The 18379-nt window shown below is 45.5% G+C and overlaps 2 protein-coding genes across 2 annotated transcripts in view; one reads left to right on the top strand and one right to left on the bottom strand.

Moving 5' to 3' along the window:
* LOC124019082 (ribonucleases P/MRP protein subunit POP1-like) overlaps positions 1–12631 on the bottom strand; it is a 32394-nt gene extending 19763 nt beyond the window's left edge. The window contains exons 1-5 of the mRNA XM_046334443.1: positions 12479–12631; positions 12068–12334; positions 11649–11824; positions 9844–10104; positions 3660–3747 (exon numbers count right to left, since the gene is read on the bottom strand). Coding sequence (XP_046190399.1) covers positions 3660–3747; positions 9844–10104; positions 11649–11824; positions 12068–12334; positions 12479–12491 — 805 coding nt within the window. The 5' untranslated portion in view covers positions 12492–12631. The remainder of the gene's footprint in view (positions 1–3659; positions 3748–9843; positions 10105–11648; positions 11825–12067; positions 12335–12478) is intronic.
* A 412-nt stretch (positions 12632–13043) lies between these two features.
* LOC124019076 (2-iminobutanoate/2-iminopropanoate deaminase-like) overlaps positions 13044–18379 on the top strand; it is an 8832-nt gene continuing 3496 nt past the window's right edge. The window contains exons 1-4 of the mRNA XM_046334437.1: positions 13044–13213; positions 15371–15476; positions 16634–16688; positions 16786–16854. Coding sequence (XP_046190393.1) covers positions 13149–13213; positions 15371–15476; positions 16634–16688; positions 16786–16854 — 295 coding nt within the window. The 5' untranslated portion in view covers positions 13044–13148. The remainder of the gene's footprint in view (positions 13214–15370; positions 15477–16633; positions 16689–16785; positions 16855–18379) is intronic.

The following is an 18379-nucleotide window of genomic DNA, read 5'->3' as shown; positions in this document are numbered from 1 at the left end:
CATCCTCAATAATACCGTACTGTTACTACAAACGTAGGCCCTGCAGGGACAACACGTCATCGTCAATAATACCGTACTGTTACTACAAACGTAGGCCCTGCAGGTACAACACGTCATCAATAATACCGTACTGTTACTACAAACGTAGGCCCTGCAGGTACAACACGTCATCGTCAATAATACCGTACTGTTACTACAAACGTAGGCCCTGCAGGTACAACACGTCATCAATAATACCGTACTGTTACTACAAACGTAGGCCCTGCAGGTACAACACGTCATCATCAATAATACTGTACTGTTACTACAAACGTAGGCCCTGCAGGTACAACACGTCGTTAATAACACCGTAAAGCAGCGAGTCATATTTGTTAGACCGACTCAAAGCTTTCAGTTGGTTCACATTTTCAATCTTTATACTGAAATATTTGTATATAAATCGAGACTGATGCTGCGTTTAGACGAGGGACATGAAGACCAGTCAGCAGAGCGATGCTGCGTTTAGACGAGGGACATGAAGACCAGTCAGCAGAGCGATGCTGCGTTTAGACGAGGGACATGAAGACCAGTCAGCAGAGCGATGCTGCGTTTAGACGAGGGACATGAAGACCAGTCGGCAGAGCGATGCTGCGTTTAGACGAGGGACATGAAGATCAGTCAGCAGAGCGATGCTGCGTTTAGACGAGGGACATGAAGATCAGTCCGCAGAGCGATGCTGCGTTTAGACGAGGGACATGAAGACCAGTCAGCAGAGCGATGCTGCGTTTAGACGAGGGACATGAAGACCAGTCAGCAGAGCGATGCTGCGTTTAGACGAGGGACATGAAGATCAGTCAAGAGCGTGCTGCGTTTAGACGAGGGACATGAAGATCAGTCGGCAGAGCGATGCTGCGTTTAGACGAGGGACATGAAGATCAGTCAGCAGAGCGATGCTGCGTTTAGACGAGGGACATGAAGACCAGTCAGCAGAGCGATGCTGCGTTTAGACGAGGGACATGAAGACCAGTCAGCAGACCGATGCTGCGTTTAGACGAGGGACATGAAGACCAGTCATACCAGTCAGCAGAGCGATGCTGCGTTTAGACGAGGGACATGAAGACCAGTCAGCAGAGCGATGCTGCGTTTAGACGAGGGACATGAAGACCAGTCAGCAGAGCGATGCTGCGTTTAGACGAGGGACATGAAGACCAGTCAGCAGAGCGATGCTGCGTTTAGACGAGGGACATGAAGACCAGTCAACAGAGCGATGCTGCGTTATCAGTCAGCAGAGCGATGCTGTGTTTAGACGAGGGACATGAAGATCAGTCAGCAGAGCGATGCTGCGTTATCAGTCAGCAGAGCGATGCTGTGTTATCAGTCAGCAGAGCGATGCTGCGTTTAGACGAGGGACATGAAGATCAGTCAGCAGAGCGATGCTGCGTTTAGACGAGGGACATGAAGATCAGTCAGCAGAGCGATGCTGCGTTTAGACGAGGGACATGAAGATCAGTCAGCAGACCGATGCTGCGTTTAGACGAGGGACATGAAGACCAGTCAGCAGAGCGATGCTGCGTTTAGACGAGGGACATGAAGATCCGTCAGCAGAGCGATGCTGCGTTTAGACGAGGGACATGAAGATCAGTCAGCAGAGCGATGCTGCGTTTAGACGAGGGACATGAAGACCAGTCAGCAGAGCGATGCTGCGTTTAGACGAGGGACATGAAGACCAGTCAGCAGAGCGATGCTGCGTTTAGACGAGGGACATGAAGACCAGTCAGCAGAGCGATGCTGCGTTTAGACGAGGGACATGAAGACCAGTCAGCAGAGCGATGCTGCGTTTAGACGAGGGACATGAAGACCAGTCAGCAGAGCGATGCTGCGTTTAGACGAGGGACATGAAGACCAGTCAGCAGAGCGATGCTGCGTTTAGACGAGGGACATGAAGACCAGTCGGCAGAGCGATGCTGTGTTATCAGTCAGCAGAGCGATGCTGTGTTTAGACGAGGGACATGAAGACCAGTCAGCAGAGCGATGCTGCATTTAGACGAGGGACATGAAGATCAGTCAGCAGAGCGATGCTGTGTTTAGACGAGGGACATGAAGACCAGTCATACCAGTCGGCAGAGCGATGCTGCGTTTAGACGAGGGACATGAAGACCAGTCAGCAGGGCGATGCTGCGTTTAGACGAGGGACATGAAGACCAGTCATACCAGTCGGCAGAGCGATGCTGCGTTTAGACGAGGGACATGAAGACCAGTCATACCAGTCGGCAGAGCGGGGCAAGAAAGCAAGGAAGAGGCTGACGGCAAAAACAAGCCGGCACGACGGTACGCGTTGCTATGGTGATTTCACTAAACGGTGCATATCAACATCCAGTAGAAAACAACACAGATGGTAAAAGGTGAAATATTTTTTTTCAACTCTGGTGGCCAAGTCCCGTCTACCGTGGCGGCACATGGCATTCACCGCCGTGCCTCAACGGCGTTTACCGTTGCGCTCTCGTTGAAAACAACGGACATCTTAGTTTGCCGTCTACCTCGTACCATCTAAAACGCAGCATGCCGTCTACCTCGTACCATCTACCTCGTACCATCTACCTCGTACCATCTAAAGCGCAGCATACCATCTACCGCGTACCATCTAAAGCGCAGCATGCCGTCTACCTCGTACCATCTAAAGCGCAGCATGCCGTCTACCTCGTACCATCTACCTCGTACCATCTACCTCGTACCATCTAAAGCGCAGCATACCATCTACCTCGTACCATCTAAAGCGCAGCATGCCGTCTACCTCGTACCATCTAGCGCCATCTACCTCGTACCATCTAAAGTACCATCTACCAGTACCATCTAAAGCGCAGCATACCATCTACCTCGTACCATCTAAAGCGCAGCATGCCGTCTACCTCGTACCATCTACCTCGTACCATCTAAAGCGCAGCATGACATCTACCTCGTACCATCTACCTCGTACCATCTAAAGCGCAGCATGCCGTCTACCTCGTACCATCTACCTCGTACCATCTAAAGCGCAGCATGACATCTACCTCGTACCATCTACCTCGTACCAACTAAAGCGCAGCATGCCATCTACCTCGTACCATCTAAAACGCAGCATACCATCTACCTCGTACCATCTAAAACGCAGCATGCCATCTACCTCGTACCATCTAAAACCCAGCATGCCATCTACCTCGTACCATCTAAAACCCAGCATGCCATCTACCTCGTACCATCTAAAACCCAGCATGCCGTCTACCTCGTACCATCTAAAACGCAGCATGACATCTACCTCGTACCATCTAAAACGCAGCATGCAGTCTACCTCGCACCATCTAAAACGCAGCATGCAGTCTAAAACATGCCATCTACCTCGTACCATCTAAAGCGCAGCATGCAGTCTACCTCGCACCATCTACCTCGTACCATCTAAAACATGCCGTCTACCTCGTACCATCTAAAGTGCAGCATGACATCTACCTCGTACCATCTACCTCGTACCATCTACCTCGTACCATCTACCTCGTACCATCTAAAACGCAGCATGCCGTCTACCTCGTACCATCTACCAAGTACCATCTACCAAGTACCATCTACCAAGTACCATCTAAAACGCAGCATGATTGACAATTGTGGTTGTTTGTTTGTTGAGGAGGGAAAACACGAAAGCAAGTACTTACCAGTTTCCTTGCTGGTCAGCTTAGACAGAGCAGCTAACAGCTGTTCCCCTGGCCCCTGTAACTCCACACAGCAGTAGTACGACATGTCCTGGGTAGGGGGGGGGAGACAGTATGTAACCCTAAGTGAATCCTCCAACACTTCAAAAATATCATTTTACAGTTTGGAAACCGCAAAAAGACAAATTTACCAAAATGCTGTATTCATATCTGATTACACAGCAAACATTTAAAGTGGTTGTCGCTCATGTACCGTGTGAACACCAGACCTGAGTAGAAAACAGTTTTAATTGATTATATACTTTACAGAGACTACTATTAGTAGAGATCCCACAGTAAACCTATTAGAACTGTTACAGAGACTACTATTATAGAGATCCCACAGTAAACCTATTACAGAGACTACTATTGTAGAGATCCCACAGTAAACCTATTAGAACTGTTACAGAGACTACTATTGTAGAGATCCCACAGTAAACCTGTTACAGAGACTACTATTGTAGAGATCCCACAGTAAACCTATTACAGAGACTACTATTGTAGAGATCCCACAGTAAACCTATTAGAACTGTTACAGAGACCACTATTGTAGAGAGCCCACAGTAAACCTATTAGAACTGTTACAGAGACTACTATTGTAGAGATCCCACAGTAAACCTATTAGAACTGTAACAGAGACTACTACTGTAGAGATCCCACAGTAAACCTATTAGAACTAACAGAGACTACTATTGTAGAGATCCACAGTAAACCTATTAGACCTGTTAGAGAGACTACTATTGTAGAGATCCCACAGTAAACCTATTAGAACTGTTACAGAGACTACTACTGTAGAGATCCCACAGTAAACCTATTAGAACTGTTACAGAGACTACTACTGTAGAGATCCCACAGTAAACCTATTAGAACTGTTACAGAGACTACTACTGTAGAGATCCCACAGTAAACCTATTAGAACTGTTACAGAGACTACTATTGTAGAGATCCCACAGTAAACCTATTAGAGCTGTAACAGAGACTACTATTGTAGAGATCCCACAGTAAACCTGTAACAGAGACTACTATTGTAGAGATCCCACAGTAAACCTGTAACAGAGACTACTATTGTAGAGATCCCACAGTAAACCTATTAGAACTGTTACAGAGACTACTACTGTAGAGATCCCACAGTAAACCTATTAGAACTGTTACAGAGACTACTATTGTAGAGATCCCACAGTAAACCTGTAACAGAGACTACTATTGTAGAGATCCCACAGTAAACCTATTAGAACTGTAACAGAGACTACTATTGTAGAGATCCCACAGTAAACCTATTAGAACTGTAACAGAGACTACTATTGTAGAGATCCCACAGTAAACCTATTAGAACTGTTACAGAGACTACTATTGTAGAGATCCCACAGTAAACCTATTAGAACTGTAACAGAGACTACTATTGTATAGATCCCACAGTAAACCTATTAGAACTGTAACAGAGACTACTATTGTAGAGATCCCACAGTAAACCTATTAGAACTGTTACAGAGACTACTATTGTAGAGATCCCACAGTAAACCTATTAGAACTGTAACAGAGACTACTATCGTAGAGATCCCACAGTAAACCTATTAGAGCTGTAACAGAGACTACTATTGTAGAGATCCCACAGTAAACCTATTAGACCTGTTACAGAGACTACTATTGTAGAGATCCCACAGTAAACCTATTAGAACTGTTACAGAGACTACTACTGTAGAGATCCCACAGTAAACCTATTAGAACTGTTACAGAGACTACTACTGTAGAGATCCCACAGTAAACCTGTAACAGAGACTACTATTGTAGAGATCCCACAGTAAACCTGTAACAGAGACTACTACTGTAGAGATCCCACAGTAAACCTATTAGAACTGTTACAGAGACTACTATTGTAGAGATCCCACAGTAAACCTATTAGAGCTGTAACAGAGACTACTATTGTAGAGATCCCACAGTAAACCTGTAACAGAGACTACTATTGTAGAGATCCCACAGTAAACCTGTAACAGAGACTACTATTGTAGAGATCCCACAGTAAACCTATTAGAACTGTTACAGAGACTACTACTGTAGAGATCCCACAGTAAACCTATTAGAACTGTTACAGAGACTACTATTGTAGAGATCCCACAGTAAACCTGTAACAGAGACTACTATTGTAGAGATCCCACAGTAAACCTATTAGAACTGTAACAGAGACTACTATTGTAGAGATCCCACAGTAAACCTATTAGAACTGTAACAGAGACTACTATTGTAGAGATCCCACAGTAAACCTATTAGAACTGTTACAGAGACTACTATTGTAGAGATCCCACAGTAAACCTATTAGAACTGTAACAGAGACTACTATTGTAGAGATCCCACAGTAAACCTATTAGAACTGTTACAGACACTACTATTGTAGAGATCCCACAGTAAACCTATTAGAACTGTAACAGAGACTACTATTGTAGAGATCCCACAGTAAACCTATTAGAACTGTTACAGAGACTACTATTGTAGAGATCCCACAGTAAACCTATTAGAACTGTTACAGAGACTACTATTGTAGAGATCCCACAGTAAACCTATTAGAACTGTTACAGAGACTACTATTGTAGAGATCCCACAGTAAACCTATTAGAACTGTAACAGAGACTACTATTGTAGAGATCCCACAGTAAACCTATTAGAACTGTTACAGAGACTACTATTGTAGAGATCCCACAGTAAACCTATTAGAACTGTTACAGAGACTACTATTGTAGAGATCCCACAGTAAACCTATTAGAGCTGTAACAGAGACTACTATTGTAGAGATCCCACAGTAAACCTATTAGAGCTGTAACAGAGACTACTATTGTAGAGAGCCCACAGTAAACCTATTAGAACTGTAACAGAGACTACTATTGTAGAGATCCCACAGTAAACCTATTAGAACTGTTACAGACACTACTATTGTAGAGATCCCACAGTAAACCTATTAGAACTGTAACAGAGACTACTATTGTAGAGATCCCACAGTAAACCTATTAGAACTGTTACAGAGACTACTATTGTAGAGATCCCACAGTAAACCTATTAGAACTGTTACAGAGACTACTATTGTAGAGATCCCACAGTAAACCTATTAGAACTGTTACAGAGACTACTATTGTAGAGATCCCACAGTAAACCTATTAGAACTGTAACAGAGACTACTATTGTAGAGATCCCACAGTAAACCTATTAGAACTGTTACAGAGACTACTATTGTAGAGATCCCACAGTAAACCTATTAGAACTGTTACAGAGACTACTATTGTAGAGATCCCACAGTAAACCTATTAGAGCTGTAACAGAGACTACTATTGTAGAGATCCCACAGTAAACCTATTAGAACTGTAACAGAGACTACTATTGTAGAGAGCCCACAGTAAACCTATTAGAGCTGTAACAGAGACTACTATCGTAGAGATCCCACAGTAAACCTATTAGAGCTGTAACAGAGACTACTATCGTAGAGATCCCACAGTAAACCTATTAGAGCTGTAACAGAGACTACTATTGTAGAGATCCCACAGTAAACCCATTAGAACTGTAACAGAGACTACTATTGTAGAGATCCCACAGTAAACCTGTTACAGAGACTACTACTGTAGAGATCCCACAGTAAACCTATTAGAACAGAAGAACGTCTCGTGTTACTGTATTATATTATGCATGTATTTTAGTCATTGTACTTTGAATGTTAAGGTGATTCATGTCCCTCACTGTTGTCTAGATATAGCTAAATGTTAAGGTGATTCATGTCCCTCACTGTTGTCTAGATCTAGCTCAATGTTAAGGTGATTCATGTCCCTCACTGTTGTCTAGATCTAGCTCAATGTTAAGGTGATTCATGTCCCTCACTGTTGTCTAGATCTAGCTCAATGTTAAGGTGATTCATGTCCCTCACTGTTGTCTAGATCTAGCTCAATGTTAAGGTGATTCATGTCCCTCACTGTTGTCTAGATCTAGCTCAATGTTAAGGTGATTCATGTCCCTCACTGTTGTCTAGATCTAGCTCAATGTTAAGATGATTCATGTCCTTCACTGTTGTCTAGATCTAGCTCAATGTTAAGGTGATTCATGTCCCTCACTGTTGTCTAGCTCAATGTTAAGATGATTCATGTCCCTCACTGTTGTCTAGATCTAGCTCAATGTTAAGGTGATTCATGTCCCTCACTGTTGTCTAGATCTAGCTCAATGTTAAGGTGATTCATGTCCCTCACTGTTGTCTAGATCTAGCTCAATGTTAAGGTGATTCATGTCCCTCACTGTTGTCTAGATCTAGCTCAATGTTAAGGTGATTCATGTCCCTCACTGTTGTCTAGATCTAGCTCAATGTTAAGATGATTCATGTCCCTCACTGTTGTCTAGATCTAGCTCAATGTTAAGGTGATTCATGTCCCTCACTGTTGTCTAGATCAATGTTAAGATGATTCATGTCCCTCACTGTTGCCTAGATATAGCTAAATGTTAAGGTGATTCATGTCCCTCACTGTCGTCTAGATCTAGCTCAATGTTAAGGTGATTCATGTCCCTCACTGTTGTCTAGATCTAGCTAAATGTTAAGGTGATTCATGTCCCTCACTGTTGTCTAGATCTAGCTAAATGTTAAGGTGATTCATGTCCCTCACTGTTGTCTAGATCTAGCTCAATGTTAAGGTGATTCATGTCCCTCACTGTTGTCTAGATCTAGCTCAATGTTAAGATGATTCATGTCCCTCACTGTTGTCTAGATCTAGCTCAATGTTAAGGTGATTCATGTCCCTCACTGTTACCTAGCTCAATGTTAAGGTGATTCATGTCCCTCACTGTTGTCTAGATCTAGCTCAATGTTAAGGTGATTCATGTCCCTCACTGTTACCTAGCTCAATGTTAAGATGAGTCCATGTCCCTCACTGTTGTCTAGATCTAGCTAAATGTTAAGGTGATTCATGTCCCTCACTGTTACCTAGCTCAATGTTAAGATGAGTCCATGTCCCTCACTGTTGTCTAGATCTAGCTCAATGTTAAGATGAGTCCATGTCCCTCACTGTTGCCTAGATCTAGCTAAATGTTAAGGTGATTCATGTCCCTCACTGTTGTCTAGATCTAGCTAAATGTTAAGGTGATTCATGTCCCTCACTGTTACCTAGCTCAATGTTAAGATGATTCATGTCCCTCACTGTTGTCTAGATCTAGCTCAATGTTAAGGTGATTCATGTCCCTCACTGTTGTCTAGATCTAGCTCAATGTTAAGGTGATTCATGTCCCTCACTGTTGTCTAGATCTAGCTCAATGTTAAGGTGATTCATGTCCCTCACTGTTGTCTAGATCTAGCTCAATGTTAAGATGAGTCCATGTCCCTCACTGTTGTCTAGATCTAGCTCAATGTTAAGATGATCCATGTCCCTCACTGTTGTCTAGATCTAGCTCAATGTTAAGATGAGTCCATGTCCCTCACTGTTGCCTAGATCTAGCTAAATGTTAAGGTGATTCATGTCCCTCACTGTCGTCTAGATCTAGCTAAATGTTAAGGTGATTCATGTCCCTCACTGTTGTCTAGATCTAGCTAAATGTTAAGGTGATTCATGTCCCTCACTGTTGTCTAGATCTAGCTAAATGTTAAGGTGATTCATGTCCCTCACTGTTGTCTAGATCTAGCTAAATGTTAAGGTGATTCATGTCCCTCACTGTTGTCTAGATCTAGCTCAATGTTAAGGTGATTCATGTCCCTCACTGTTGTCTAGATCTAGCTCAATGTTAAGGTGATTCCATGTCCCTCACTGTTGTCTAGATCTAGCTCAATGTTAAGATGAGTCCATGTCCCTCACTGTTGGGGATCTGTATTGAAAATAGTCCCCCAGAAATGTTTTAAACTTTCCACAAAGAATATTTAAAACTAGAGATTTCTCAGGTCTGGAGAACTCCTAACCTTATTGAGCAGTAATTTAAAACTAGAGTTTTCCCAGGTCTGGAGAACTCCTAACCTTATTGAGCAGTAATTTAAAACTAGAGTTTTCCCAGGTCTGGAGAACTCCTAACCTTATTGAGCAGTAATTTAAACAGGACCTTATAAAATCAGTCAATCAAATCAAAATGTATTTCCTATCAGTTGTCCCAAAGTGCTTCCCAGATATCCAGCCTCCAAAAAGCCTGCGTGGGTAAAGACACTAACCTGTAGGAGACAGTGGGAGCTCATGGCTCTGTAGCAGGCTCTGTAACACTTGTAGGTTGGCCTGTCTCCCAGACAGTAGCCCCATCTCTTGACCACGTGGAAGCGCTTGGCGTGCCAGATGTGAGTCTCCAGCCACAGGTTCTTCCGCTGGCGGCGGTTGAACTCCAGGAGCATGTTGCCGTGGCGACGCCGGGCTTTACGGCTCTTACTCTTGGACTGTTCCTTCTTCACCTTCTGACCAGCCTTCTGACTCTTCTCCAACTGGACCACAGAGGAAACATACAGGATGTTTATATTAGTCTGGCTCTAGGTGTGACCAGCCTTCTGACTCTTCTCCAACTGGACCACAGAGGAAACATACAGGATGTTTATATTAGTCTGGCTCTAGGTGTGACCAGCCTTCTGACTCTTCTCCAACTGGACCACAGAGGAAACATACAGGATGTTTATATTAGTCTGGCTCTAGGTGTGGCCAGTCCGGCTCTAGGTGTGGCCAGTCCGGCTCTAGGTGTGGCCAGTCCGGCTCTAGGTGTGGCCAGTCCGGCTCTAGGTGTGGCCAGTCCGGCTCTAGGTGTGGCCAGTCCGGCTCTAGGTGTGGCCAGTCCTAGGCTCTAGGTGTGGCCAGTCCTAGGCTCTAGGTGTGGCCAGTCCTAGGCTCTAGGTGTGGCCAGTCCTAGGCTCTAGGTGTGGCCAGTCCTAGGCTCTAGGTGTGGCCAGTCCTAGGCTCTAGGTGTGGCCAGTCCTAGGCTCTAGGTGTGGCCAGTCCGGCTCTACGTGTGGCCAGTCCGGCTCTACGTGTGGCCAGTCCGGCTCTACGTGTGGCCAGTCCGGCTCTAGGTGTGGCCAGTCCGGCTCTACGTGTGGCCAGTCCGGCTCTAGGTGTGGCCAGTCCGGCTCTAGGTGTGGCCAGTCCGGCTCTAGGTGTGGCCAGTCCGGCTCTAGGTGTGGCCAGTCCGGCTCTAGGTGTGGCCAGTCCGGCTCTAGGTGTGGCCAGTCCGGCTCTAGGTGTGGCCAGTCCGGCTCTAGGTGTGGCCAGTCCGGCTCTAGGTGTGGCCAGTCCGGCTCTAGGTGTGGCCAGTCCGGCTCTAGGTGTGGCCAGTCCGGCTCTAGGTGTGGCCAGTCCGGCTCTAGGTGTGGCCAGTCCGGCTCTAGGTGTGGCCAGTCCGGCTCTAGGTGTGGCCAGTCCGGCTCTAGGTGTCCGGCTCTAGGTGTGACCAGAAGGCTCTAGGTGTGACCAGAAGGCTCTAGGTGTGACCAGAAGGCTCTAGGTGTGACCAGAAGGCTCTAGGTGTGGCCAGTCCGGCTCTAGGTGTGGCCAGTCCGGCTCTAGGTGTGGCCAGTCCTAGGCTCTAGGTGTGGCCAGTCCTAGGCTCTAGGTGTGGCCAGTCCTAGGCTCTAGGTGTGGCCAGTCCTAGGCTCTAGGTGTGACCAGTCCGGCTCTAGGTGTGACCAGAAGGCTCTACGTGTGGCCAGTCCGGCTCTAGGTGTGGCCAGTCCGGCTCTAGGTGTAACCAGAAGGCTCTAGGTGTGACCAGTCCGGCTCTAGGTGTGGCTAGTCCTTCCTCCATGTATGGACATGACAATAACAGAGACAGATCTGGGACCATGCTTTAAAGTCAAGAGAGAGAAAGGCCGCGTTTCACTGTGACCGAGTGTGTGTGACTGAGAGTGTGTGACTGAGAGTGAGTGACTGTGTGTGTGTGTGTGTGTGTGTGTGTGTGTGTGTGTGTGTGTGTGTGTGTGTGTGTGTGTGTGTGTGTGTGTGTGTGTGTGTGTGTGTGTGTGTGTTACTTAGACAAACCCACCATGTTGTTGGCCATGTGTCTCAGCCTGCAGGGCAGTCTCTTGGTGTTATGGCTCATGGCCCTCCTCCTCATGTGTTTAGGAAGAGCTCCAAACACATGGGAGCTGCCTGTTGTCTTGGTGACGGCCATCAACATGGCGTTCACCTCCGCAGCCCGGGCCTTGGCAAACGCTGAGGCTGAGGAGGCACAGCACCACACATCACAAAAAGGCTGGCTGGGAGTCAATGGGTTGGAGCATCAGACATGATTTACTCATTCTAAATGCCATTGAATGTAATAAAAGCTGTTGTTTACAGCTGGTTTAACTTCGACATGCAGAAGTGCTCAGTTAGAACCTGTATCAGTTTAAAACCCATCAAGACACGAACATCCATTTAAAATACATTTGACAACTGTATGCAGAGGGAAGGTGTTCTTACCAGTGATGTGTGTGGGCATAGCCTGCGGGTATCCCCCGTGTCCTTCTCTCTGGTGGCCCCGGACCCAGCCCCCTCTCTGGGCATGGCCAGAGTGGGAGGACCCCTGGCCCCATGGATGTGGAGACAGATCATGGCCTCGACCTGTTGGGGTGTCCCCTCCGTTCCTCCAGTGTGAGCTGCCCTGGGAGGAATAGGTGACGTTGATCGGCTGGTTCCTCATCTTCTTATCGCGCATCCTGTGCTTGGCTGTAGACATGTTTGATAGCTCTGCAGAAAATAAACATGACTCATTGATAATAAGGATAATGGTGCTGTCAAAAAAATGATCCTATCGTGGGACACGAGCAGGCTACTAGCTACTATGTAAGAGTGAATTGCACAGTCACTGATCGGATGTTATTGTCAGCAAACCTTTGAAAGACATGCCAGTCAATCTCCACCTCGGCAGACGAGCTCGCTAAATTAGCTACTTAGCAACACATTGGGACATCATGCGACTACATTGCATGACAAAAAACAGGCTACGCTAATGACTTATGAAGTTATCCACTTCCATCACACCACAATGTATTTGCAAAAGTAACTGACCATATATTCACTTTCAAAACCTGAATGGAGGAACAGTTATATTTCAAAACCACGCCGTAACGCTCACATTTCTGTCTTCAGCTCTTCCGCATAAATATGACGTGTATCTTGTTCCGGTTCAATTGTGTTCATGGGAAACGTAGTATATAGTAGATATTTAAAAAAAAAAATTATTTAAACTTTATTTATGTAGTAGATATATTTAGTCACGTCAATAAAATAGGGCAAAATTGTCAGAAAATAAATGACACTTTTTGAATTTAGCGTCATTTCGGTTTTTGGGGCAAGAATCAGTACCCTGCCAATACCCACAACGATTACAATAATATAAGTTGTGGGTCTAATGAAACTTGTAGGCCCGTTTAGTTGAGACTTTACGCTAGTAGACGCTCTCTACCGGCTGATCTGTCATTTCAGAGGTCCACGGGCTTCAAAGCAGGAACTTCTTTGTTTTATAAGTGAAGAGTTTTTTTTGTTGTGTCAAATTCTAATCATGTCTTCGATCATCAGGAAGATTATCAACACCACTAAAGCGCCAGCAGCTATCGGGCCGTACAGGTAAGTTGAGCTGTGCAGCCTTTATCACACTGTTGATCTGACTATTTTTTTTATCAAATCAAATCAAATTGATCGCATACACATATTTAGCAAGATGTTATTGTGGTTGTAGCGAAATGCTTGTGTTCCTGTCTTCAACGGCGCTATAGTATCTAACAGTGCAGGTGCACGATGTTAAATAATGGAATATAGAAATATTAGGACGAGCAATGTCGGAGTCCGGAGTATTTATGTGTATATATATAAGAATAGTATATTCTTGATTGCATTCATTCAGTAAGCAACTATTTTAAACATTGTTCGTGTGTCTACGCAGGCAGGGTACAATGAATCACACAATGCGGTATTGGCATTTCTGTTCCGTCTGTGAAGGGACATTCGCGGTCTGTTACGGTAGGGGGTGTCACCCTCTTTACCCAATAATCGTGGGAGGTGGAGCTGTGGCGCCGCTGTAAACTGGAGAGAGAGAGAGAGAGAGCTTTGAGTTTTATTTCAGGGTAAAGTGCTTTTTGACTGAAGGCCTGTGACTGGCAGAGTTGGCACAGAGGTTTATGTGTTGGAATGGAGCATTCTGTGGACTGGCACTGTCGTTGCGCACTCTAAGCCTACTGTATATTGTACACACTATATTGTATGACATTCAGAAACAGTCCCCAGTGTGGTTGCTCAGTTTAACCAGTAGGTGGCAGTAAAGTATCCATTTAGATTTCAGGAAAGTCAAACAGTGTTACTTGTGTTCTGGATGGAAAAGACTGAGGACATTTGATTTTTTTGCTTCAGTTAGTAGTAGTAGTAGTAGCAGTAGTAGTAGTAGTATCGGTAGTAGCAGCAGTAGTAGTAGTATCGGTAGTAGCAGCAGTAGTAGTAGTATCGGTAGTAGCAGCAGTAGTAGTAGTAGTAGTAGTCGTAGCAGTAGTAGTAGTAGTAGTGGTAGCAGTAGCAGTAGTAGTAGTAGTAGTATCAGTAGTAGCAGTAGCAGTAGTAGTAGTATCAGTAGTAGTAGTGGTAGTAGTGGTAGTAGTAGCAGTAGTAGTATCAGTAGTAGTATCAGTAGCATCAGTAGTAGTAGTAGTAGTAGTAGTAGTAGTATCAGTCGTAGTAGTAGTAGTATCAGTCGTAGTAGTAGTAGTATCAGTCGTAGTAGTAGTAGTAGTATCAGTCGTAGTAGTAGTAGTAGTAGTATCAGTAGTAGCAGCAGCAGCAGTAGTAGTAGTGGTAGTAGTATCAGTAGTAGCAGTAGTGGTAGTAGTATCAGTAGTAGCAGTAGTAGTAGTAGTAGCAGTATCAGTAGTAGCAGTAGTAGCAGTAGTAGCAGTAGTAGTAGTAGCAGTAGTAGTATCAGTAGTATCAGTAGCAGTAGCAGTATCAGTAGCAGTAGCAGTAGTAGCAGTAGAAGTATCAGTAGTAGTAGTAATAGCAGTAGTAGTAGTATCAGTAGTAGTAGTATCAGTAGTAGTAGCAGCAGTAGTAGCAGTAGTATCAGTAGCAGTAGTATCAGTAGTAGCCGTAGTAGTAGCAGTAGTAGCATCAGTAGTAGTAGCAGTAGTAGCATCAGTAGTAGTAGCAGTAGCAGTATCAGTAGTAGTAGTAGTAGCAGTAGTAGTAGCAGCAGTAGTAGTAGTAGTATCAGTAGCAGTAGTAGTAGCAGTAGTAGTAGCAGTAGTAGTAGTAGCAGTAGCAGTAGCAGCAGTAGTATCAGTAGTAGTAGTATCAGTAGTAGTAGTATCAGCAGTAGTAGTAGTAGTAGTAGTAGTAGTATCAGCAGTAGTAGTAGTAGTAGTAGTAGTAGTAGTAGTAGTATCAGCAGTAGTAGTATCAGTAGTAGTAGTAGTAGTATCAGTAGTAGCAGTAGCAGTAGTAGTAGTAGTATCAGTAGTAGTAGTAGTAGTAGTATCAGCAGTAGTAGTATCAGTAGTATCAGTAGTAGTAGTATCAGTAGTAGTAGTATCAGTAGTAGTAGTATCAGTAGTAGCAGTAGCAGTAGTAGTATCAGTAGTATCAGTAGTAGTAGTAGTATCAGTAGTATCAGTAGTAGCAGTAGTAGTAGTGTCTATGATATCTTGAATGTGACAGAGAGAACATTTCACCTGTCCCATGTTGGTAAATATCTTATCAGCTGTCCAGTCCTGTGTTCATATTGGTTGTTCTGTCTCCCAGCCAGGCGGTGGTGGTGGACAGGACCATGTACGTGTCGGGCCAGCTGGGGATGGACCCTGCCTCTGGTCAGCTGGTGGAGGGAGGGGTCCAGGCTCAGACCAAACAGGTGAGGTGAAGCTTAGACCCCCCCCCCCCTCTTTCTCAGTTACAACCACAAGACATAGAACAGGGATGTCGCAGACGGAGGGAGGGGGGAAATCTGTGAAACTCACTCATCTACTGAAGTGTTTCCACTTGCGCTGCAGGCAGCCTAGTGGTTAGAGCGTTGGGCCAGTAACCGAAAGGTTGCTGGATCGAATCCCTGATTTGATCGAATCCCCGAGCTGTGAAGGTACAAAATCTGTCGTTTTGCCCCCGAACAAGGCAGTTAACCCACTGTTCCCCCGAACAAGGCAGTTAACCCACTGTTCCCCCGAACAAGGCAGTTAACCCACTGTTCCCCGAACAAGGCAGTTAACCCACTGTTCCCCGAACAAGGCAGTTAACCCACTGTTCCCCGAACAAGGCAGTTAACCCACTGTTCCCCCGAACAAGGCAGTTAACCCACTGTTCCCCGAACAAGGCAGTTAACCCACTGTTCCCCGAACAAGGCAGTTAACCCACTGTTCCCCCGAACAAGGCAGTTAACCCACTGTTCCCCGAACAAGGCAGTTAACCCACTGTTCCCCCTGAACAAGGCAGTTAACCCACTGTTCCCCTGAACAAGGCAGTTAACCCACTGTTCCCCGAACAAGGCAGTTAACCCACTGTTCCCCTGAACAAGGCAGTTAACCCACTGTTCCCCGAACAAGGCAGTTAACCCACTGTTCCCCTGAACAAGGCTGTTAACCCACTGTTCCCCTGAACAAGGCTGTTAACCCACTGTTCCCCCGAGCAAGGCTGTTAACCCACTGTTCCTAGACCAGTTAACCCACTGTTCCCCTGAACAAGGCAGTTAACCCACTGTTCCCCTGAACAAGGCAGTTAACCCACTGTTTCTAGACCAGTTAACCCATTGTTCCCCTGAACAAGGCAGTTAACCCACTGTTCCCCTGAACAAGGCAGTTAACCCACTGTTTCTAGACCAGTTAACCCATTGTTCCCCTGAACAAGGCAGTTAACCCACTGTTCCCCTGAACAAGGCAGTTAACCCACTGTTCCCCTGAACAAGGCAGTTAACCCATTGTCCCCTGGGCTCTGTGGATGTCGATTTATGTCAGTTAAATGCGGAAGACACATTTCAGTTGAATGCATTCCCTTTCCCTCTATTTCTACCCCATACAGGCTCTGGTAAACATGGGGGAGATCCTGAAGGAAGCAGGGTGTGGATATGACAGTGGTAAGTTATGATGTTTTTATAAAAACTTATATTAGATGTTTATAAACTGTATCTAGCAAAACCATTAATTTCCTGATTTGTTTTTCTTTTCCCACAGTCGTGAAAACCACGGTTCTTTTGGCTGACATGAATGACTTCGTCAGTGTGAATGATGTCTATAAAACATGTAAGTTTCTCTGTTGTTGGGATCCTTCCTGTTGAATATTCATGTTGATGGGATCCTTCCTGTTGAATATTCATGTTGTTGGGATCCTTCCTGTTGAATATTCATGTTGTTGGGATCCTTCCTGTTGAATATTCATGTTGATGGGATCCTTCCTGTTGAATATTCATGTTGTTGAATCATCGAAATATTCATGTTGTTGGGATCCTTCTTGTTGAATCCTCTGAATATTCATGTTGTTGGGATCCTTCTTGTTGAATCCTCTGAATATTCATGTTGTTGGGACTCTTCCTGTTGAATATTCATGTTGTTGGGATCCTTGTTGAATATTCATGTTGTTGAATCCTCTAAATATTCATATTGTTGGGATCATCCTTGTTTTTTTATGCTGATATGTATTATAAGTATTCTGAAGGTTCTGGCACTTCACATAGTGTCCACAGGGTGTCACTGTTTCCCAAGAGACTGAGTATGGTATGTAAAGGGAGGCGCACTTCACATAGTGTCCACAAGGTGTCACTGTTTCCCAAGAGTCTTAGTATGGTATGTAAGGGAGGCGCACTTCACATAGTGTCCACAAGGTGTCACTGTTTCCCAAGAGACTGAGTATGGTATGTAAGGGAGGCGCACTTCACATAGTGTCCACAAGGTGTCACTGTTTCCCAAGAGACTGAGTATGGTATGTAAGGGAGGCGCACTTCACAGTGTCCACAAGGTGTCACTGCTTCCCAAGAGACTGAGTATGGTATGTAAGGGAGGCGCACTTCACATAGTGTCCACAAGGTGTCACTGCTTCCCAAGAGACTGAGTATGGTATGTAAGAGAGGTGGGGATGTTTGTGGCACTTCCCTAGTAGGTTTGAGCACTGCCATGACAGTGACTGGAGTTAAAGGTAGAGGTACCTACCTTCATGCAGATTCAGTCAGCATCTAAACCTCGCTGACCTGATTGACAAGCCGTGTCTGTCTACGTAAGATGATTCCCTAACAACTTGGACTGCATGTTGGTTAAGGGCGCTGTACTGCAGCGCCAGCTGTGCCACCAGAGACTCTGGGTTCGCGCCCAGGCTCTGTCGTAACCGGCCGCGACCGGGAGCTCCGTGGGGCGACGCATACATTTACATTTAAGTCATTTAGCAGACGCTCTTATCCAGAGAGACTTACAAATTGGTGCATTCACCTTATGACATCCAGTGGAACAGTCACTTTACAATAGTGCATCTAAATCTTAAAGGGGGGGCGGGGGTGAGAGGGATTACTTATCCTGTCCTAGGTATTCCTTAGAGGTGGGGTTTCAGGTGTCTCCGGAAGGTGGTGATTGACTCCGCTGTCCTGGCGTCGTGAGGGAGTTTGTTCCACCATTGGGGGGCCAGAGCAGCGAACAGTTTTGACTGGGCTGAGCGGGAGCTGTACTTCCTCAGTGGTAGGGAGGCGAGCAGGCCAGAGGACGCACAATTGGCCTAGCGTCGTCCGGGTTAGGGAGGGTTTGGCCGGTAGGGATGTCCTTGTCTCATCGCACACCAGCGACT

Source organism: Oncorhynchus gorbuscha, unplaced genomic scaffold, assembly GCF_021184085.1.
Source record: "Oncorhynchus gorbuscha isolate QuinsamMale2020 ecotype Even-year unplaced genomic scaffold, OgorEven_v1.0 Un_scaffold_676, whole genome shotgun sequence".
In the NCBI taxonomy this organism is placed as follows: Eukaryota; Metazoa; Chordata; class Actinopteri; order Salmoniformes; family Salmonidae; genus Oncorhynchus; species Oncorhynchus gorbuscha.
Note: the sequence above shows the minus strand (reverse complement) of the source record. Positions and strands in the feature narration are given on the sequence as shown.